The 24,011-nt window shown below is 40.8% G+C and overlaps 1 protein-coding gene across 1 annotated transcript in view; it reads left to right on the forward strand.

The window, feature by feature from the left end:
* The first annotated feature begins 620 nt into the window (after positions 1 to 620).
* LOC140521211 (pyrethroid hydrolase Ces2e-like) overlaps positions 621 to 24,011 on the forward strand; it is a 37,699-nt gene continuing 14,308 nt past the window's right edge. Inside the window, exons 1-8 of the mRNA XM_072635960.1 lie at positions 621 to 729; positions 4,406 to 4,610; positions 6,306 to 6,444; positions 11,397 to 11,530; positions 16,052 to 16,205; positions 17,227 to 17,331; positions 18,214 to 18,312; positions 21,918 to 22,058. Of these exons, the coding sequence (XP_072492061.1) occupies positions 660 to 729; positions 4,406 to 4,610; positions 6,306 to 6,444; positions 11,397 to 11,530; positions 16,052 to 16,205; positions 17,227 to 17,331; positions 18,214 to 18,312; positions 21,918 to 22,058 (1,047 nt within the window). The 5' untranslated portion in view covers positions 621 to 659. The remainder of the gene's footprint in view (positions 730 to 4,405; positions 4,611 to 6,305; positions 6,445 to 11,396; positions 11,531 to 16,051; positions 16,206 to 17,226; positions 17,332 to 18,213; positions 18,313 to 21,917; positions 22,059 to 24,011) is intronic.

Below are 24,011 nucleotides of genomic sequence, written 5' to 3' on the forward strand. Positions count from 1 at the left end.
TAACCCTTTAGGCTTCAGTTTTCTCATTTGTAAAGTGAACTGGAGAAGGAAATGTCAAACCACTTCAGTATCTTTGCTAAGGAAACTCCAAATGGGGTCAGGAAGAAAAATTAAGTAACTGAAGAACTTCAAAGAGTCACAGAAGTCTCCAGAAACTGGGAAAGAGGGTAGTTAGGTTGTGTAATTCGAATTTTGACCCTTGGCACTTCAGTTGAAGTGGTGGGGGCAGCTCAGAGTGGCGCTTGTGAACCCATTGTCGAATTTGCACCACTGGAATCAGAAAATCCCACAATTCAAGGCTCGAGTTACCATTTTGTTGATTGTATAGATTGAAGAAAGTGTTGAAAACAATGTTACTGATAAAGATTAAATTTAAGAGTGGGTCATGGATACATTTGTTTGTTTTTGTTTGCCGGGGAGCTGGTAATACATTTACCAGCATATTCCTGCTGGACAGATAGATTTTCAGATTCGCTTCTTTTGCCTTTAGGGATTCAGTTTTTTTCCCCAGAGAGCTCTAAGACAAGTTCTGAGGAGGAAGCCCTGTATGTAACCCTTAGCCCCAGTTCCCCTGGAGTGCCCTTTGATCGAGTTCTTTTTGTATTTAAGGCCAGGGAAATTCTGATTAGTCATAACCGGAAGGCTGTGCAGAGGGAAAGATGTGGAAGACTTCCCTGCTACCCAAGGTCCTGACTTTGGGGGTCCTGAGTGTCCTGATTCAAGCCCCAGGTGAGCAGTAGACTGAACCAGAGTAGGGAGTGATTTCTGGGAGGATATGGGAGGAGTCCTTTGGTTTTCCCATTGGAGATAAGGGACTTGTGCATTATTTTTTCTGTAGTTGTCCTCACTGACTGATTGGATGAGTGGGCTGGGGCTGAAGGGTTATTGATAGTTTTGTTTCAGGAGAAACAACCTAGCTTTGCTGCTGAGAAATTCATGCCCTCTCCATTACGTACAAAAACTTTCCTATCAGCTGCTCGTGAGGGGTGGGGAAAAGAGGGAAAACTGAGTCCTTTTCTAGGAGGTATATAAGAGTGAGGATTGGGGGGAGGATCTTTTTAGTGATAGGAAGTAGGAGCTCTGCTTTTGCATGAGAAAATGTGGAACAGCTTATTTCTTTATTTTCTCTTTCCTCCTTTCTTCTTTTCTTTCCTCCATTCTTTCTTCTTTCCTTCCTTTCTTCCTTTTTTTCAGGTAAATAGTATTTTATTTTTTCCAATTGTACATAAAGATAGTTTTCAACATTCATTTTTTGTAAGATTTTGAATTTCAAATGTTTTCTCCTCCCCTTTCACCCACCGTCTTAGACAGCAAGCAATCTGATATAGGTTACACATTTGCATTAATGTAAGCATATTTCCATATTAATCTTGTTGTGAAAGAAGAAATAGAAGAAAAGGCAAAAGCCACACAGAAAAATAGTGAAAATAGTATGCTCTGATCTGCATTCAGACTCAATAGTTCTTTCTCTGGATGTGGACAGCATTTTCCATCCAGCTTTTGGAATTGTCTTGGATCGTTGCATTGCTGAGAAGAGCTCAGTCATTCAGAGTGGATCATAACACTATGTTGGTATCATTGTGTACAATATTCTCTTGATTCTGATCATTCAGCACAAATTTGTCTAAATCTTTCCACGTTTTTCTGAAATCATCTGCTCATCATTTCTTGTAGCACAATAGCATTCCATTACATTCTTATACCACAGCTTGTTCAGCCATTCCCCAATAGATGGACATCCCCTCAATTTCCAATTCTTTGCCACCACAAAAAGACCTGTTGTAAACATTTTTGGACATGTGGATTCCTTTCTCTTTTTAATGATCTTTTTTGGGATATGGACCTAGTAGTGGTATTCCTGGATCACAGAATATGCACAGTTTAATTGGCCTTTAGACATAGTTTCATATGTTTCTTAAAAATGTTTGGATCAGTTCACAGCTCCTCCAACAGTGCATTTAGTGTTCCAATTTTCCCACATCTTCTCCAGTATTTATCATTTCCCTTTTCTCTCATATTAGCCAATCTGATAGATGTGAGGTGGTACTTGAGAATTGTTTTAATTAGCATTTTTTCTAATCAGTAATGAGTTAGAGCATTTTTTATATGGCTATAGATAGCTTTAATTTCTTCATCTGGAAACTCCTTGTTCATACCCTTTGACCATTGAACAATTGGGGAATAACTTGTATTCTGATAAATTTGACTCAGTTCTCTATGTATTTGCGAAATGAGGCCTTTACCAGAAACACTTGCTGTAAAAATGTTTCCCATCTTTCTGCTTTCCTTCTCATCTTGGTTGCATTGGTTTTATTTGTTTGTTTGCAAAACCTCTTAAATTTAATATAATCCAGATGATACATTTTGCATTTCATCACGTTGTCTAGTTCTTGTTCAGTCACAAATTCTCTTCTCCATAGATCTGACAGGGAAACTTTCCCTTCTTTTCCTAATTTGCTTATGGTATCTTTTCTGTGTAAATCATGTACATATTTTGACCTTACCTTGGTATAGGGTGTGAGATATTGGTCTATGGCTAGTTTCTGCCATATTGTTCTCAAGTTTTCCCAGCAGTTTTTGTCAAATAGTGAGCTCTTAGCTCAGAAGCTGGAAACTTTGGGTTAGTTCTTTATTGTCATCCTCTCAAACCATTATTATAGAGGAGAAACTGAAGCCCACCTGATGCATGTTAAAATCACTCTTCTGCATTTTATACTGGGGTGTGCTGTGACAGAAAGGGAGTGCTAATCTGTCAGAGGCACACCTGACCCTTAAACTTCTGATTTGGAATGTGGTCATGCGCCCTGATAGCTGAGCAGTCTCTAGTTCTTGGACTGTAGGATGTGGAGCTGGAAGGAATCTTAAGGAACAGTGAATTCAATATCCTTTTCTCATTTAATCAAAGAGGAGGCTTAGGGAAGGGAAAGGAATTGTCACAAGTTCACACAGGCTGTTAATGGGAGAGCTGTGATTAGAACCCCAATCCTCTGAGCCCAAATCCAGTGCTCTGTGCATTCAGTTTTATTATCTACTGCTGGATTCACATTTGTTGTGTGGTTGTTCAGTTGTTTTTCAATCATGTCTGGCTCTTGGTGAACCCATTTGGGGTTTTCTTGGCAAAAATATTAGAGTTGGTTTGCCATTTTTTTTCTCCAGTTCATTTGAAAGATGAGAGAACTGAGGGCAAACAGGACAAGTGACTTGCCCAGGGTTACACAGCTAGTAAGTTTCTGAGGCTGGATTGGAACTTAAGAAGATGAGTCTTCCTGACACATATTGTAGCCCAATGTAACTACTTTTCACCTTTTTTCTCCATTCTTTTTCTACTGTCTCTCCTATGCTCAGAAAGCACTTCCCTCAATTTAGTTCTGCTGAAGACTCTTCATTAAAGACCTACCTTTGGCACTGCCACTTGTGACAGAACTTTTCCTGACCTTCCTTATATCTTTTCCCAGCTCTTTGTCAGGATCTCTCCTTTTACACCTCTGCCTTGTATTCCTAGTTATTCGTGCACAGGCCATTGTTCTCTAGGAGAAAGTAAACTCATGTCATTTTATCCTCAATTCAGAACTGAGTGTATTTATTGCCCATAGTAGGTGCTCAATAAGTCTTTGTTCATTTGGATCATATTGATAAACTATATGGCACTGATTTTAGTTTAGTGGTTTCCTAAGCTGGGCTGGGGGTGGGATTGTTGGGGAGCAGTTAGTTGGATCTTGAGACTCTGAATCCCTAAAGCTAGATAGCTCCTGAGTCAGTGCCAGAGTGGTCTAAAAGTTTAAATGGCCCTTCTCTGCAGTAAGTTTCCCATTTCTGGAGAACTTTAAGGGAAATGAAAAGAATCATGGCAAAAATAGGAAGTGGTTTCCTTTCCCATTGAGTGGGATAGACTTAGTGAAGACTCCTCAGATCGTAATTTTTCTCCCAGGGGTGAGGTAAGGCCTAAAGGCTCAAGGTTACAATATTTTTAGAATAGAATAGTTCCATATAAGGATATAAAACTGTGTAATGTATTAGGGTCTCAATGACTGGACAAAACTTACATAATTCCTCGATGTCTTCATTTCAAAAGGGATTGATTAGATTTCGTGTCTAGAATGTAAGACCATATTCTCAGCTAATGAGGATAATGGTCAGTGGGGGGAGAAGGGACTTGAGTTAGGGTCTATATAAATCACTGTCCTTTTCTTTGTCTTCGGCTTTCCTACTCCTACAGGTAAGCCCCGCTTCTCGAGAATTGAATAAATCACTTTTCTGTCATCACTTTGAGAGGCCTCTGAGTAATTGATTTATGTAGGGACCTGAGCCATCCCACACACCATCTAATGAAAAAAATGCTGGGAGGGGCATTTGGATATCAGTTCTGCTATCTGTCTCTGAGGATTTCTCTTCCCTTTCTTCACAGGACATCATGCAGATGACCTCATCAGGAGCACTGAATCTGGACGGATCCAAGGGACTCAAATCAGTATCAAGGGGATTGACAAAGATGTAAATGTTTTTCTGGGAATTCCCTTTGCCAACCCCCCTGTAGGGCCCCTGAGGTTTTCTCCTCCACAACCACCAGATTCATGGAGCAATGTCAGAGATGCTACTTCTCATCCCCCTGCGTAAGCATCTTCCTCTCTCCTTTTCTTCCAAGATAAGCACAGGGTGCCATCATGTTTTACCCAAATTTTGTCTCCATGAGCTCTGCACACAGTAAATATTTGTTAAAGCAATGAATGTTCTCTGTGCTGTGAGACCTCAAATAACTCCTTAATGATAATAGTTCATGTTTATTTGGACTTTAGAGAATAACTGCTTCAGAAAAATTCTGTGAGGTAGTTAGAGCACATACTGGTACAGATAGGAAAACAAATGCTAACAGAGATTAGAGTCAGCTGGGTGACTCAGTGGATAGAATACTGTTCCTGGAGTCAGAGAATCCTAAATTCACATTTGGTGTCAGACACTTACTAGCTGGGCAAGTCAGTAACCCTGTTTGCCCTCAGTTTCTTCACCTGTAAAATGAGCAGGCAAAGGAAATGGCAAATACCTATAGCATCTCTGCCAACAAACTTCAAAAGGGCTAACAATTGGATTAGACAGGATTAAACAATAGAGATTAAGTGACCCACCCAAGGCCACAAAGCTAGCACATAACAAATCCAGAACTCATAGAATGGTAGGTTCAGAAATAAAATAAAGGGGAGACCTTAGAAGTCATTGAATCTAACCCCTCATTTTGTTTTTTAAGCAGCTTGATACCTTTTGCTTTGGAACCCACACTTATTGGCCATTCCATACCCCATGCTATTTCCTGTCCTCTCCCAAAACCTTAAACCTACTACACTCTGAAACTGGTACTCCAAGGGGCCCCTGTCAAGGGCTCCTGGCCCCCATAGCTTTAGAGTGATTACAGTAGTAAATGTTGCTATTTCACACTCAGCCTGATGTCTTTGTTTTTCTTGATCTCATTAAAGGGGGCCATGCACTGGCTACTTCTTAAACAGGCCTATTCAATGAATGGGAGTTACCTCATTCTAAGTGAGTACCTGCAAAGACCTTGGCCTAAACGGCCCAAGACCTCCCAGTGCATCCTGGGCCATCTCCAGTCATGCTGAGGAATATCAGGTTACTGGACCTGCACAGCCCTCCCTCCCTCAAAACAAAGTCAAGTGGAAGTCATGTCATTTCTCTGATGGCATGATCTTCTTCGCCAACAAAGGACGAACATGATCCTGTTCCTCCACCATGATGCTTGTCTGTAACAAAGAAAATCCAACTGACACAGTAGCTTCCAGTGTTGCTCCTGTTAAAATGCTTCTAGTCAGGGTCCATACTGGTCTAGTGCAACTTTCGTCTGTCTGCAGCAGGTTTTGTGACTACCTCATATTCATTCTCTCTTATAGTGCAACCATATTCCATGTCACATCACACTGTGATGTGTTCAGATATTCATCACTTGGTAATATCTATTTGATTTCCAAGTTTTTTAACTTTAAAAAATACTTTGTTTACAACTTAACAATCCCCAACAAACCCAAACATTTCAATATATAATGAATAACAAAAAAGACTATAGGAAGCTGTGAAATGTTGGCAAGTTACTGTACCTCTGCCTGTCTCAGTTTCCTGATCTGTAAAATAGGGACAGTTATGGAACCTACCATTGTGCTGCATTGTGAGCATCAAATCAGGTTATGTTTGTAAAGTGCTTTGCCGCCCTCAAAGCACTCAGTTTTTATTATTAATATTATTATTATTTTTATTATTTTTATCCCCATCTGATTCTATTCAAATTGTTGTCTCTTGCTTTCCAGTTGTTTGCAGGATGACGTTGTCCTAGAAAAAATGGCAAAGTTCATGAAAATGAACATGCCTATTTCTGACAATTCTGAAGACTGTTTGTACCTCAATATCTATGTTCCTGTTCATGTAAAGGAGGGGGATGAGTTGCCGGTAAGCCAGATCTCTGTAACTTCCACAACAGGGAATGAGAATCTCAGGGCATCAGAAGTGGGTGAGAACTTGGAAGTCATCTCGTCTCACAAGCACTGGAGTAGTCATCCTCTCTAAATATCTCTGACAAGTCATCTACCCTTCCCTGAAGTTTTTCAGGTCAGGGAACTCACTATTTTTCAAGGTAATCAACTCTACTCTTGGGCAACAACTCATCATTTTAGCAAATGTTTCCTTCTCTAAGGCTGAAATTTGCCTCATTATAACTTCAAGGCATCTAGGTGGCATAGTACATACAGTACCAGTCCTGGAGTCAGGAAGAGTCTTTTTCCTGACTTCAAATCTGACCTTAGATATTTACTAGCTGTGTGACCATGGGCAAGTCCCTTTACCCTGTTTGCCTCAGTTTTCTCATCTATAAAATGAGCTGGAGAAGGAAATGACCAACCACTTCAGTATCTCTGCCAAAAAAACCCCAAATGGGGTCATGAAGATTTGGAAATGATTTAAAATGACTGAAATCACTAGTTCCATGATCTGGAATGATATCAGTTTCTGCTACAGGTTATTATTGCTTAAGGAACAGAGCAAAGTACTGTTAAAGTGTTCCTTCCAAGCAATTCTTGATCCTTTCCAGATTTATCATCTCTGCTTCAGGGAACTTCTCTGTGTGGAAACCCTTAGTTGATGAAAACAGGCACCTCTTTTATAACTTAGAATCTTGGCTTGTCTGGTGTATTGAGAGGCTAAGTAGCTTCTTTGTGGTCACATATCTCCTATGTGGTCAAGGAAGGACTTGAACTCAGTCCTTATCACTCCAAGGCTAATCTATCATCTAGACCAGGCTACCTTTCTTAAAATAAATGATAATGAAACAAATTTCTCCAATGTCATCTGCCCATGAAGCTTTCTCTGAACCTCAAGAAACCAACATTCAACTCAACCATTTCTACAGTCCTGGAGCCCTTCCCCTTAGTGCTGGGGATACAGAGAGAAGTATGTTTTCTCTCTCCTCTGACCTACCTTAATGCTATTTTGAATCTTTCTTATAACACTTATTCTATATCTTATGGCAATTAGTATAGACTATGTTGTTCAGTCACTATTCAGTTGTGTCAGATTGTTCACGACCTCATTTGGGTTTTCTTAGCAAAGATCCTGAAGTAGTTTGCCACTTCCTTCTCCACCTCCTTGTACAGATGAGGAAACTGAAGTAACCAGGTTCAAGTGACTTGCCCAGGATCACACGTCTTGTAAGTATCTGATGTCAGATTTGAAATCAGAAAGATGAGTATTCCTGACTCCAGGCTCAGTACTCTATCCTCTATGCCACCTTGCTGCCCCAATAGAGACTATATCAATCTGCATTATAGTTTTTGGATCCATAACCTGTCCTTGTCCTCTGGTTGGCTGAAAGTACTTTGACAGCAGTGACCTAATCTTATTCAAAATACCTATCACAGAGCCTTGCGCATGCTAGGTGCTCAGTAAATGTATTGAATGAATTAATGTACTACAAAGTCAGAACAAGTTCCTACACATAGGATAATCAGAATTGTTTTCATAAAAGGAGTCTGGAGTTTGGAATACTCTAGAGCTTGGAGGAAGAGAAAACTGGTGGAAATTGCCACCTTGCAAAGGGAAACAATTAATGGATTTCCATTGCTTCCAGGAGACTACGAGGCACCTAGAAGGAAGGAGTGAGCTAGGGAACATGTAAGGTTGCCTGATTCCACGGGACAGGGAACTTTTATTCAAGAGAAACTGAGCTTGCTCAGGCAACCCTCAGAAGGCTTGAGTTCATACCAGGCATAGTAGAAGGAATCTGATCTTATAGTTTTCTTCATTATTTTTACCCTAAGGGTTTATGTTTTGAATGGAGGGTGGGAGGGGAGATGCCTGCAGTAGAAATCAAGCCACAGTGTCTAGGGAAAAGAGCTTAGGACTTAGAGTGAGAATTCCTGAGGCCAAAGCCCAGCTCTATCACTTACTAACTCTATGACCTTCTGCAAGTCACTTAACTTCTCCAGTCCTCAGTTTCCTCATCTGTCAAATATAGCTGTTGCACTAGGCAGTCTCTAAAATACCTTTCAGGTCTAAATCTTATGATATAATAATCCTATCTGAGGCACAATTCCCTGATTTATAGTCATACCCAGTAAGATTGATCACACAAGGGAAAGAAGTCCAAGGCACTCAGTTATGCACAACAATATGTGCCCTCACCATAGCCAGTCAATGCTCTGGCTTTCTCAGTACCCAGGATTTGTTTTATTATATTTGCTCACATAGCAGTAATCTGTCTACTTCCTGATGTCCAAATATGTCCCCAGAAATTCCAACCAATCACTTGCTACATTCCATAGAAGGGAAAGAATCTTCCCATGTGGGTAAAAGTCTCTTTAGCTCTCTGTACCTCCTAGACGTGCAGCCTCCCACTGCATTGACAAAAGGAACCATACTTTCAAAACATCATGGTGTTATCTTAGTAGTAACAGGAGGTCTTTCTCTTGTAATTTTAGACATAGAGATTTTAAATTCTCTTCCTCTAACAGCATTTAACACTTAGAATTATGTTCTATCCACTGAGTGGCTTGGTTCAATGGATGGAGAACTAGGCCTGGCATCAGGAAGGCCTGAGTTCAGAACTGCCTCAGGCACTCACTAGCTGTGTCAGCCTGGAGAAATCACTCACTTTCTATTTGCCTTAATTCACTGGAGAAAGAGATTACAAAACACTCCTGTAGGGTTGGTAAGAAATCCCCAGATGGGGTCACAAAGAGTTATATGTAGCTTGACAACAAGAACAACATTATGCTTTTTTATCTCATACAGGTTTTGATTTTCTGATGGCATGTTCCTCCCACAGTTTAGTCTTGGCTGCAGATTACTGTGGTCTCCTATGCTGAAGTTGAGGAATCCTGTTTGGTATCAGTGATATAGGATTGAAATGACATCCCTCCCTGCACCACCCCTTCTCCCAAGTGCAAATACAATGGGAAGAATTAAACACAGGCTTATGGGCAAGAGTTGGGGTAAAGTCTTTTAAAGATAGCTTCTAAACAGTTGAAACTTCTTCTCACAAAGTCAGTAACCTATAAGAACCAAAAGAAAAGAAAGAACTTACTTTTGATAACTTGGTTGTATATTTAAATGAATATCTTGTCATACATAATAGATTTGCAGCTTCATGTGCAATCATCTTTTTTACTATGCTATGTTATATAAATGCTTGTTTTATTCCATAAATTAAAAATAAAATAATTTTTAAAAAGAATCAATAGAAGGTGTAGCCAAGTGCTGGTAATCTGTTATAACAGTTTATCTTGGCTTTGAGAGAGCAGTTACTCCTACATAGAAAGTTTCCCTAGGGGCAGCACCAAGATGGTGGAGTAAAAGCAGGGACTTGCTTGAGCTCCCCCCCCAAATCCTTCCAAATACCTGTAAAAATGACTCTAAACAAATTCTGGAGCTATAGAACCCACAAAATGACAGAGTGAAACAAATCTCCAGTCCAAGACAACCTGGAAGGTCAATAGGAAAGGTATATTACACCAGGCTGGGAGTGGAGCTAAGTCTAACTTAGGCAGTGCCAACACAGATGGAGCCAGAGCAGTCCTCAGGGGGCTGAATCACTGGCATCTGTGGCAGTCTCCAGACCCCACATATGTCAAAGATAGCATAGAAGGCCAGTGGGAAAACTCTGTGGGACCTGGGTGAAAGAGGAGCACAGTCATGCAGGGGTCTCACCCCATTCCCTGGGCAGTGGAGGTAGCAGCAGAAGCAGTGGAGGCTTCTAACAGAATTCTGGGCCCACAGACAATGGGGGATGGAGAGGCTGATACAAAATCCATGAAGCTTGGGCCAGTACACCTACACTCACCCATGCCCCCACTGGAAGCAGAGTCCTATCTTGACAAAGAGTTAGAAAGTCAAGTATTTGGCTATGAACATGAGCAAACAGCATAAAAAACTCAGAGCATAAAATCTTACTTTGGTGATATAGAAGATAAAAACATACAACTAGAAGAAGACAAAGTCAAAACTCCTACATCAAAACCTCCAAGAAAAATATGAACTGGTTGCAGTTCATGGAAGAACTCAAAGAGGATTTTGAAAATCAAATAAGAGAAGTAAAGGAAAAATTGGGAAAAGAAGTGAGAACAATGCAAGAAAATCATGAAAAACATGTCAATAACTTACTAAAGGGGACCCCCAAAAATACTGAAGAAAAAAACACCTTAAAAAATAGACTAACCCAAAGGGCAAAAGAGGTAGAAAAAGTCAGTGAGGAGAAGAATGCCTTAAAAAACAGAAATGGCCAAATGGAAAAGGAGGGTCAAAGGCTCATTGAAGAAAATAATTCCTTAAAACTTTGAATGGAGCAAGTGAAAGCTAATGACTTTATAAGAAATCAGGAAATTTCAGAAAAAGCAGGAAATTTCAGAAAATAATCAGGAAAACAGAATCAAAAGAATGAAAAAATAAAAGACAGTGTGAAATATCTCATTGGAAAGGTTCTCTGGGCCACAGCTGAAACATTCACAACATGATGTGACCCAGAACTTACTGTCCAGGGTTCATTCTCTATTGTCTGGTTGGATCTTGTCCCTTAGAACAGAATCCTGCCTCTTTTCCCTGTTCTGCAGCAACAAGGAACTTTTAGAAGAGGCTGTTTTTCTCCATGTGTATCTTTGACAGCAAGAGGACCTCAGGGAGCTGATTCTGCCAGGAAGATTCCAAGGGGGATCTGACCTGCCTCTCACTCAAATCATGTGGGCTCTTCCCTGAGAGTAGCTCTGATGCAAATCCTATGAACTCTTAATATACAGTATCTTGATAAGAGAATTCAGTCACATTTAGAACTACTTTATCATTGATCACAAAATAGCAAGGGAGCCATGCTTGCTTGGATTTCTTCCTGTAATGAAAATTATGTCTGATTCCTACAGGTGATGGTGTGGATCCATGGTGGTGCTCTTGTTTTTGGCAGTGCTTCCACATATGATGGTTCGATATTATCTGCCTTCCAGAATGTGATAGTGGTCACCATCCAGTACAGGCTGGGTGTCCTTGGGTTCTTCAGGTGAGATCTGACCCCAGTAAAATGTGAGTACAAGTATTTTTTACCTGATGAGTTTCCAGATCTCTAAGTGGTTGAATGATGATAAACAAATTCCTGACCAGATGGCATATGTCTTGCTTTCTCTTGCCTTCCCCACAAACTCCTCATGGTGTAGTAGAAAAAGCACTAGATTTATGGCTAGAGGACAAATTTCATAGTATGGCCCTGTTTCATATCACCAATAATTTCACTTATCCCTTGGCCTCCTATTCTAGATAGATAGATAGATACATAGATTGATACATAGATGGAAGGATGGACAGATGGATGGATGAATGATTGACTAGCAAACTGATAGGCAGTTAGATAAACCATTTGTGAAGGACCAGGCACTGTACTAAGTGCTGGGGGTACAGAACAAGAAAACAAGATGGTCCTACTGTATTAACCTATTCTAGGCTTGCTGAACTGCATAGTAATAAAGCTCATGGTTTCATTAGCTTTCCAAGTACTCTTTACTTATTTACCCCTTTTTCTGTGTCTCTGGAATGCCTGCTCCACAAGTAACAAAGCTGTTTTCATCTTTAACTCTTTCCTTTCTTACTCTTTCTCCCCACTTGTCCTCACCAAACCCTGTCTTTTTCTGATGGCAAGCTTTCCTGGTGACCATTTTCAGCACTATTTACATTTTCACTTGTGCCTCCATTACAGGGAAGTCAAAATACTCTGTTTCCCACTAACACTTCCAGACTCTCCTACCACCATCACTCAAGAACTTATTCTCCTTTGAGGTTCATTCAATCCACACTTATCACCCAATCAAGATTCTAGTAGCTGTTACTTAACATCCTCTGGGACACTCTCCTTGCTTTTTCAACAAATTCAGTGCCTTCTTTACAGTCTTTCTCTCCCAACTCCCCCCTTCATACTGAGGAACTTCAACAGTCATCTTGACATTCTCATAAACATTCTAACTCCCCAGTTCTTCAGTGTATTCATTTCTTATAACCTATTCCTCCACCCCACTTCAGCTAAATAGAAAAATAACACCCTTGATTTTACCCTGACTCATCAGTGTTCCTCTTGTATGTTCATTAACTCTGAAATTCATCTATCTGATTATAATCTTTTACCATTCCACTACATTCTCTGCCTTGTAACCCTTAACTCTGTTCTCATCCTTACCTTGACCTTCAATCCCCCCACCCCTAAGTTTTTTTCCAGGGCATCACCCCTGTCTGGTTATACTCTTTTCCCTTCCCCATCTTAACCTCCTAGTGAATGACTTCATCTCTACACTGACTCCTTATCCTATGGCAAATAATTCACTGCCAAACCTCAGTTTTAGATTACTCCCTTAATCTACTCCTTTTGCTCTTCTTAGCAAACTGCTGAGTGAAGCTATAGAAAATCATGAAATGGTGCTGCCTGAGTATATCAAGATTAATGTTCCATAATCTTAACTGGGTCCTCACCATGGCAAGGCAATAGTTTTGTACCTCTGTAATCAATTCACTATCTCACTCACTACACAGGCTTTTCTAAACTTTTGCATTCCTCCTCAACCTTCTCATGGCTCCTCCTCTCCTCACAATCTCATCTCAGAATCTTGCTTTAGATTTTGCTGAAAAAAAATGAGGCCATCCACTGAGCTCCCTCATATGCTCTCCTAATCTGATATTAATCAGATGTCTTCTGTTACTATCTCTTCCATTACTTCTGTCTTTCATGAGGAAGTAGCTCTTTCTTCACTAAGGGTATGCTTTCTACATGCACAAATAATCCCACTCCATCAAGTCTTTTCCAAAAGATTGTCCTTTCTATCATTCTCACTTTCATTATTCTTAAATATCTCTTTTTGTCTTTCTCTCTGTCTTTGTCTTTCTCTCCTCCCTTGTTTCCCCTTTTCCCCTCCCCTACTTCCCCATGACTGCTTCCCTATTTTCTACAAACTTGTCCATGTCTTTTCTCTGTTCTTAAAAATCCTTACTCATCCATCCATCCATCCATCCATCCATCCATCCATCCATCCATCCCCACTAGTTATAATTTCATTCTATCTCCTCCCTTTTATGGCTAGACAATGCATTCTTTTCTCTTGCTCTCTTGACTCTCTCCAGTCTAGCTTCCAGTCTCCAGACCAGTGACTTACAGTATCCCATTTCCAACTATCTCAAAATGTATGTCCCACTATAAACTCAACATTTCCAACACTGAACTTTCTCTTTCCCACCTAGTCCTCTCTTCTTGAAAACATCCCTATTATTTGTTAAAGGCACCATCATCCTCCTAGTCCCTGGGTTTGTGATCTAGGTGTCATTGTCCACTACTCACCCTCTTTCCCCCAAACTGTTGTCAAGTCTTACTGATTTGACCCTTGCTACATTTCTCATATACACCCACTTCTTTCCTCTGACACTACCACCACTCTAGTGGAAACTCTCACCACCTTATATTTGGACTAACAGTTTGGTTGGTTTCCTTGCCTCTTCTTTCCCTACAACAATTCATCTGCCACTCAGCTGTCAGTGATCTTCCAACAGCACAGGTCAGACAATCACTCCCTTATTCTGTCAATCAGTCAGTTAACAAGCATTTCTAAGCACTGATCACATGCCAACCACTGGGTTGAATGCCTGGGATACAAAAGAAAGTCAATTCCTACCCTCAGGAAGTTCAGTTCTAATGGGATGCAACTTGTCAACAGCCGTATAGATACAAAATATATACGATGTAAAGAAGTAATCTCAGAGTGACAATTGTGATTTCTGCAATACATTGTGTCATGTTGTTATAAGTGATAAGACTCCAATGTGGAGTCACAGGCTAAGTGGTCCTGAGGACCATAAAATATTCAACCAATAACACGTAGTCAGTCCTTTCACATAACCTGACTTATTCTGATTCTGTGAGTAACCTCAGGTCCTGAATGGACTCTCAACTGACTGCATAGCTGTGTGCTGGCACCCACTCTTGGAGTCTGTCATTCCCACATCAGTAAGGGATCCTGAGGTATTTCCCCAGCACATCTGGGTCTGATTAAGAATTTCCTCTCACATGTGGTGCTGATTGTCTGTCCCAAATAAACCTCCTTTGAAGCGATAACACTAACCTGCTTAGATCCCATTCTGAGTGCATACTCCCAGCAAGACCAACCAATGTACAATTCTCCTGCATGAGTGCCCAGAATCTCTGTCTGTCAAGGCATGTTGTCATATAATGTGTGTGTGTGTTGGTGTGGTGTATGTCTGTGTATGCATGTGTGCGTGCATGTGTGTGTGTGTGTGTGCATTTCATTTTTGCCTGCTTGGTGCACCACATGTGGCTCATACTTGTCCTAGCCTTTTTTTTTTTTTATCAAGCCTCCTCATAATGGGGTCCTTACTCTAGAAAACCCTAGCATTGAAGTGTGTTGGGGGGAGGCCAATGGAAAAAGGGAGATCTCTTGAAGAAGGTGGGATTAGAGCTGCATCAGATTCCTTTAAGGAATTCCAGTCATGGGGATAGTCAGTGAAAGTCAGACTTGGGAGGTAGAAAGTCATGTATGAAGAGAATAGGGAGTGAGATGTTGCTGGACTACAGTTAGTGGAGAGGAGCCTGGTCTCCCCTTAACTTTCTAATCCTCTCAGGCCCCTCCACATTCTCTGCCTCCTTCCTTGAATAGAATATTCCACTGAGACTGTCCATGTTCACTCTGCCGCCTTCTGACTTCCTTCAGGGCTCTGTGCTACTCCCACCTTCTGCAACAAACCTCTCCCTATCTCCATTATTGCTAGAACCTTCCCTCTGGGATCATCCCCAGTCTATTCTGTATAGATCTGGTTTGGGCACAGCTGTTTGCATGCTGTCTCCCTCATCAAACTGTAAACTCCTTCAGGGCAGGATCTATGTTTACCTTTCTCTGTATGCCCAGAGCCTGGTATAGTGTTTTGGTAAAGTGCCTGGCACATAGCAGGTGTTCAGTAATTGTTTCTTGACTTGACTTGATTTTCTAATAGGGGAAGAGAAAACAGAAAAGAGAGCTAAAAAGAGAGAGGGAAGGAAGAGAGGGGGCAAGGCAGGTGGTGGAGGAGATCAAGGAGTAAGCTGGAAGGGAAAAAAGCAGTATGGAGAAGGCTCCCCCTGGAAGGCACAGTGAGCCCCAAAAGAGGCCTGCACTGGGAGTCCTTCAGGTAGGGAAATTCAACATCTGTCTCACGAGTTTACATCTGTAAAATAAAAGGAAGAACAGCGAGCACTTACATGGTCCTTTAATGTTTACAAAGTACTTTATAAATAGTGTCTCATTTTATCCCTGCAACAACTCAGAGATCCATGCCATTATTATCCCCATGTTGCAGATGCAGTAACTGAGGCAGAGATTTAAGTGACTAACCCATGGTCACACAGCTAGTAGATGAACACTGGTCTTGTCACAACTAGGTTCAGTTGTCCATCCATTGTATTGTCCAGCTGAAGGAGTTGGTTTTTAAATCTTATAATAAAGTAGAACTGGAGCTCTTCTTCAGAATTCTCCAACCTTGTCTAACATCTGGCTTTCAGCACTGGGGATGAGCATGCTCCTGGCAACTGGGGTTACCTGGATCAGGTGGCTGCCCTGAGGTGGGTCCAGAAGAACATTGCCCACTTTGGAGGAGATCCTGGCCGTGTGACCATCTTTGGGGAGTCTGCTGGGGGAATAAGTGTTTCCTCACATGTAGGTGGTAAAGAAATGACCCAGCCTGAAGGGGCCCTCTTGTATCCAAATCAAGTCTCAGGGACCAGAGTTTTTCTATCTCTTCTCTTATCCTACCCTCTCTCAGTAGATGACTTCTCCCTTTTTAAAGGTGTATTAACAACTTTGAGTAAGAAAAAAAACAAAGACGCAAGGTAATAATGAAATAATTCAAGGTCCAGTGGATCCCAATTTCACCACTGAGGTGCTCCTCCTCTCAGTGCTGCTCAGAGCCTCTCTGTGCCTCCCCAGGTGGCCTATGGGACCAGTTGTGGCTACAGATCTGCTCTCTTCAGTCTTTGCTGATTAGGAAATCTATTCTGGGCTTAGGGGCAAAGATATTCTGGCTTGGTAGCCCTCCTCCTCCCCAGGAGTTTGCACACCACTGACATAGCCTTCAGGTTGTGATAAGGCATGGGAGGAAGACTTCAGTGGAAGGATAATGCTAACAAAAAATAATAATTGATGGGAAAGTGGGAAATTACCATGATACAGTGGGAAAAACTGATGGATCTGAGGTCCTTTGATCCTAACAGCTACGCTTGGCTTTCTCTTAATCAGTAAATAATAATCAAAATTAATAATAACAATCAAAAATAATAAAAAGTAATAATCAAGAAATAATAATAAAAGTAAAAAATAATTAATGTGACCATATAAGGAGACAGTGCAGATGAACTGTATTGCTAGATTACCCAATGCAGGCATCTTATCATAACCTGTTAATAAGCCAGCCAGAATGTCCAGGATCATGGCCAAGATTCCTTAGCCCTCTTTTCTAACTTACAAGCCTGGCTCTGCCAAAGGGCCCAATGCTCAATGTTCCATAGAGAGAGAGGCTGCTGTTTGGGACTGTCCTATATGGTTAGCTTAGGGGTGTTGCAAAGTAAGTAACTTTCCTGGCTTTCAGACTCACAGTCTCCTCTGTCTTTGCTAAGCCAGGAGTGTCTGGACTTCCCCATGATGGCTTCTTCCTCCCCTCTGCTGTGTTTTGCTCCCCCAGGTTTTGTCCCCCATGTCCAAAGGCTTGTTCCATAGAGCAATCATGGAGAGTGGTGTGGCCATCCTCCCTGGCTTGATTTCTTCCAGCTCAGAGGCAGTTGTGAATGTAAGTTCCCTTTGTCATGCCATCACCCTTATCCTTCCTCATGCTTTCTGACCTCCCAACCCCATGGTCTGGTATCCCGTGGGTCTTCTGGCTCACCTGGGCTATCAAAATGTACACTGGAATGTCATTGATTGTTCAAGATAAAAGTTACCATGGAGATCATCTAGTCCAACCCTGTTATTTTACAGAAGAAGAAACTGAGGCACAGGGAGTGAGGATTCTGTTCCTGGCTCTGCTTCATACTGTGCTTCTGATTTTAGATCAGGTATTTTCTTCTTCAGGCCTCAGTATCTTCTTCTGCAAAAGTGAATTGAATGAGATGTCTTATAAAGTCCTTTCTAGCTGCAAATTCTCTTTTCTAGCACCCCCAGAATAGCAGGAAGAATTCCTCGAGGGCTCCCAGGTACAGACTACATGGAATGATCTGAGAGGTCCCTTCTACCTCTCTGGTTCTGTCATTCCATGACTTGTTCAAGGTCATATAATGAGTGGTTGACTGAGTTAGGGCCAGAGAATTGGTCTCTTGGCCAATGTCAGAGCTCTTTCCATGTACAAGATCCCATCATGTGTCCTTTAGGGATAGTTAGGTATTTTCTCCCTGATTAATGGTAAACTCTATGGGAGCAGGGATTGTGTCTTTATAATCTGCCCTGCCCATCTCTATGCTGATTGTTGGGTATTGAGCCCTGTATATAACAGGCTTGTGATTGGGGGACTCACCTCCTTAGATGGTCCAACAGATTCCAGCTTGGTCTCCTTTTCATCATTATCACATCATCAGCTATAGAAATGATCCTTTGCAAGCTTACTGATTGGTATGAAAGATTCTTCTATTGTGATACAGGTCAGGTGTTCATCTTTGAGAATATTGCCTCTTTGCAGGTCATTGCCAATCTGTCTGCTTGTGATAGACACAATTCTGCCTCTATGGTTCAGTGCCTTAGGAGCAAATCTGAGGATGAGATCCTGGCCATTACCAAGGTATGTAGACCGAGAAACAAGGGTTCCAACACCAAGAATAGCTGCCAAAACACCTTGGGGTAGGGCTGGACACCCAACCTTCACTAGGTAGTATTGAGGTGAAGATCTCGGGAATGTCACTGTCTTAGCCTCAGTTTCTCTCTACTAACTAGATGATCTTCAAGGATACTTGCACCTCCAGCATTCTGTGTCTGAAAGTCTCTTCTCACTCTGATGTTCTGCTTTCTAGGATCTTTTCTAACTTCAACATTCTGTGCTCTCAACTTTTTCTGTGCTATTGGACATGCTATAGCCTAAGAATGCTTCCATAATTCTGTATTCTAAACATTTCAGGTTCTAAGGTTCTAAGCTTTTTCATTCTCTGGTCTCACAACCTTCCCACTCAGACATTCTCTGTTTATAGAATCATTGCTTTAGAGCTGTGAGAATCCATTCTAATCTGATTCTAACATTCTGTGTTCTAACATTATTTGTTCCAAGATCCCTTCCACTGATGATATTCAACTTTGGAAGATTTTTTTCCAGATCAAATCTAGTCTCAGACACTAGCTGTCATTTCATGTGTTTCCTTAGTTTGTTATCCCAAAAACGGGGATAATAATAATACCTACCTACTAGGATTGTTGTGAGGATCCACTGAGATAATAATTGTAAGGTGCCCATTAGTACAGTGCTTGGCACTCACTAAGCACTAAATAAATGTGATGATGATGATGATGATGATGATGATGATGGTGGTAGTGGTGATGGTCCTTTTCAAATCCAATATTCTCTTCTTTGTCACCTTCCAGATCTAGCACATGAAAGATCTTTGGGAAAAAAAAATCACAGTTGTTTGAAGGCTCTCTCTCTCCTTTGGCATTGTTAGCTCTTATCTAAATATTCCTTTCATAAAAAACACATTTTACATATATTATCTCATTTCAATAATTTTACAATAATCATGTATCCAAGTAGTCCAAGTATGATATCATTCCCAAATTATAGACTTGGGAATTAGAACCATCGAATGGTAGCAGGGAGAGGTCAGGGATTCACTTGCGTTTATATTTGCATCTCCAGAGTTTGGGACAGTTTGTGGATTGGTGTACTGACTGGATATTTAAAAAGTAGGAAACTAAGTCCCAGATAGGCTACTTGATTGTGTTAAAAGCCATACAATTCACAAGCATTAAGAGGATTCCTGACTCCAGGCCTTTAGGACTAAGATTCTTATTCAATGCATCTTGTTGCTTCCTCAAAAATTTGGGAGTTCTTTCCCTGTACTGACTTAGTAGTAAGTGTTAGAGCTAGATTAAGTGTTAAACCAGCTCTAATTGCATGTAATTTTTCAGTCATTTTTTCAGTCATGTTCGACTCTTGGTGACCCCATTTGGCAAAGATATTGGGGTGGTTTGCCATTTCCTTTTCCAACTCATTAAGAAACTGAGGGGAACAAAGTTAAATGACTTGCCCAGGGTCTCCCAGCTAATAAGTATCTAATGCCAGATTTGAATTTAGGAAGATGAGTTTCTGACTCCAGGTCCAGAGCTCTGTCCACTGTGCCACCTAGCTACCCCTACATCTAATTACCCTCTCCATTATGCCATGTTGACTTTCCTTCCTTCGTTCTAAAAACTATTATGTTTTTCATCCTGATTTGACAACAGTTTTCTCATCTGGAAAATGAGGAGATTAGACCAGATGGTCTTCTAAAGAACTTCCCAGCTTATAATCTACAATCTTAGATTGTAGTGCTTTTGCTGAAGCACTTGTGAGGTTAAGTTTCAAGAAGGAAAGGATCCTGATTTTCAATCAATCCCAAGCCTGGAATTCAGAGTATTGAATTCTTTGGGGCCTCCATGACTTTCTTGCCTTATCTCCTATTCCTGCGTGTACTCTATGTTCCAGCCTAATTCATCTGTCCTCTGTCTTCTAAATGTTCCCTTTACTTCTCTTCCTGCCTTTGTTCTGGAAATTCTTCCCTTTTTATTATCACACTGGTTTATAAAGTGCCTTTCTTATAATAATCTATGAGGAAGGGAGTGCAAAAATCATCATTCCCATTTTATAGATGGATAAACCTCTATGGAGGTCTCTGTGAATAAAGAATCTGTCCTTGAGTCAGGAAGACCTGAATTTAAATCCAGCCTCAGACACCTCTTTGCTGTGATCCTTCACAGGTCACAATATCTATTTGCCTTAATCTACTGGAGAAGAAAATGGTGAACTTCTCCAACATCTTTGCCAAGAAAACCCTATGGATAGTGTCAATGTGTGATGGTCCATGGGGTTGTGAAAAGTCAGTCACAATTGAATAATAACAATAAACCCCTGAGGAGGCTAGAGGTGTTGACACATTCACTTTGCCAACATCATAGTCAGTAAATATTAGATCTGGAATTCAAGCCTTGGTGTCTTTCCATTTTCCATCCAGTCTTCCTTCCTCTTTTGCCCTGCTGTCTCTCATGGACCCCCTTTGTCTGTTGAATTCTTCTCCATCTTTTCAAGCCTAATTCCAATGCCCCCTTTTAGGAAGCTTTATGGAAAAACATCTTGACAATAATTTAGTCCAATGTACAGATTTCACAGGGATATAAATTGAAACCCAGAGAGATGTAATTTACCTAAAAATTTACCTAAAGTCTACATAGTCTGTTAGTGGCTAAGCCAGAACTAGAATACAGATATATTGACTTTGAGGCCAGCACTGTCTTCCTGTATATTCCAGAAACATTTCTGGAGCAGTTTCTATGTCCAGTCTTGGGGGGACACAACTTATACACAGATAAAAGAACCTAAGTACATGGGGGGAAGGAGGAGGAGGATCACAAGCACATACAGTGGGAACTCTAAAGGAGCCCAGGGTCTTTCAGGCTGCCATATCAGAGAAGGGTTTGTGAAAGATGTGGCAGTTAAACTGGCTCTTGAAGGAAAGGAAGAATTTCAACAGGTAGCAATGGAAGAAATGTCATCCTGTCCATGTGGAGTGAAGTGAACCAAGGCAAAAAGATAGAAAAAGGTCACTGACTTTCGGTGGAGAGGTGGAAATCCATTTGTGGTGAAATATGATGCACCTAGCTCAGGTCAGAGTCCACGTAAAAAGAGATAAGGCTAGAAAAGTAAAAGAGAGGGCTCCGAATGCCAGACTGAAGTATTGAAGGTTTTCTTTGGGTAATGGGGAGTCATGGGACTTTTTTTGATGCACTCAGGTGTCATGAGCACATCTGAGATGAAGAAGGGGTGTGTGTGTGTGTATGTGTGTGTGTGTGTGTGTGTGTGTGTGTGTGTGTGTGTGTGTGTGTGTGTGTAATAAATGAGAGAGGTAAACAGGGAGGTCAGCTTGGAGGCCGTTGAAGGAATCCACATAAGTAGGGACTTCTAGATAGTACAGTGTAGAAAGCACCATCCCCATAGTCAGGAGGACCTGAGTTCAAATTTGGCTTCTGCCACTTGCTACCTCTGTGACACTTGGCAAGTCATTTAACCCTCGTTGTCTCCAGAAAAGGGAAAAAAAAAGTCTAGGTAAGTGATAAAAAGTTTCAAAATAGGATGGTAATAGTGACAAAGTAATATATGGAAGGGATATTGTGGAGATAAGTTTGCCTTTTTTTCTGCTTCTTTAGCATTTGAATGCAATCCCTGGTGTAGTTGATGGTCAGTTCTTCCCCAAACATCCTGAAAAGTTGCTGGCTGCAGGAGAGTTCCACCATGTTCCTTCAATCATCGGTGTCAACAACGATGAATTTGGCTGGGTTATTCCTGTGGTAAGATTCTAGCATGTTCTATTCTGTGTCAGCTTCTTTCTGATCTTGACAGTTTATATTTTTCTAAAGAGTGAAAGACTTTCAGAGTTGGTCAGGAGCTTGGTGGCCATGGAGTCTAAGCCATAGTTGAAGGAGAATCCCTTCTGTAACTTACTAGACAAATGAAAATCCACTCCTCTGCTTGAAGACCTCCAAGGAGAAAAAACCAAATGCCATCTAGGTGACTCCTTCCATTTTTAGACGATTCTCAGTTTTGGACAGGGCATCATGATATCAAGTGGAATTTTTCTTCTTATTCAACTCCAACCTGTTCATCCCAGCTCTGCCCTTAAGGCAAATGGCATCAGTTAAATGCCTCTTCCAGGTGACCATCCACCAGACAGTTAAAGACAACTATCATGCCTGCCTTGCCCTAAGTATTTTCTTTGACCAGCAAAGCAAACTCTTTCAATCCATCTCTATATGGCAAGACCATGAGTCCCTTCTCAGTTTCTCTATTTTCTACCTCAAGTGTGATGCTCAGAATTGAACAAAAGATTCCAGATATACTTTTTTCATTGCCAAGAATGGATGTGCAGTGTCACCCAATCTGGAAAATCCATATAATATTTTTTGGCCCTCCTGCCCTTCATACTAAAAAAAAGGCTGAATTATTATCACATTAAATTATAACTAAAGTTGATATTATACAATACTATATATATGTATGTATTTGTGTATTCTCGAGTTTCTTAACATTTTCTGTGTCATTGGCTGGCCTTTGCCTTTTTTCATCTGTAGCTTCCACAAAACTCCCCCAAAATTCCCATTCTAATTCTTATGTCTTCCCTCAATATATTGAAGCCATGATGAGGAATGTCATGATGTGGAAGGGATAATTATAGTCTGCTCATGGGCAGAGTACAAAGTGACTCTCACCACCTTATTCTTGGAACCTGTGCCTCTCTTAACACTCCTCAGCACCACATTGCTTTTTAGGTTACCGTATTACCCTGTTGCTTCCTTATGGGCTTATGTTCACCAGAGTCCCTAGATCTTTTCCAAATAAATTGCCACCTAACCGTTGCCTCCCTTATCTCAAGACTGTAACACACTTTGTCCCCATTAAGTCTGATCCTAGTGACTGTGGTCAGTCCAATATTTGGTCCTGTCATGTCCTTTTTTTGGATCCTGACTCCATGATCCAATATATTAACTGGCCCTCCTGAGTTTCTGTCATCTGTAAATTTGTCTTTTCTAAAATTAGAAAAGTTACCCTGAACAGGCTTCCCTGGAAGATTAAGAAGTGATTTAGCCTTTGGTTATTGTCTCTATAGATGACTCATTTCATGTGCAAATCTGCTCAGAAGTATAGAAAAGAAGCCCAAGCTAGGTTTAGTTACCTTTTGGTTAAAATATCCTCTAAAAGTCCCATTATTTTGTTTTTGTTTTGTTTTTTATTTTTATTTTTTGTTTAATTTTTGGAAGTAATTGGGTTAAGTGACTTGCCCAGTGTTACATAGCTAGTAAATGTCTGAGGATGGATTTGAACTCAGGTCTTCCTACCTGCTGTGTCAGCTGACTGCCTGAAGTCTCTTTACTTTAAATAAGCATGGAATAATACTAGATGACATTAATATAGCCCTTAAGAGCTTACAAAAAATTCTTTCAGGGTACCCAATATGATGCAGGGACCCTGAAGATATTTATCCTCACGTTGTAAAGTAGAGAACTGAGTCTCCCAAAAGGAAATGATTTAACTCCAGTCACACATCTGGGATTAGAACCTGTTCCTCCTGATGTGAGAAAAGATCTCTTTCCTATGGACTGCAGGTTGTCATATCTCAAGGCCATTGAGTCGATTATAATTTTAAATATGGCATGATATTAACAACCATTTGCCAGTTGCTTTCTTAAGCACAGGCATATAAAGTTGGTCTATTTACACTAATCAGAAAAATAGAATTCTACATG

The sequence above is a fragment of the Notamacropus eugenii genome, chromosome 1 (genome assembly GCF_028372415.1).
Source record: "Notamacropus eugenii isolate mMacEug1 chromosome 1, mMacEug1.pri_v2, whole genome shotgun sequence".
Lineage (NCBI taxonomy): Eukaryota > Metazoa > Chordata > Mammalia > Diprotodontia > Macropodidae > Notamacropus > Notamacropus eugenii.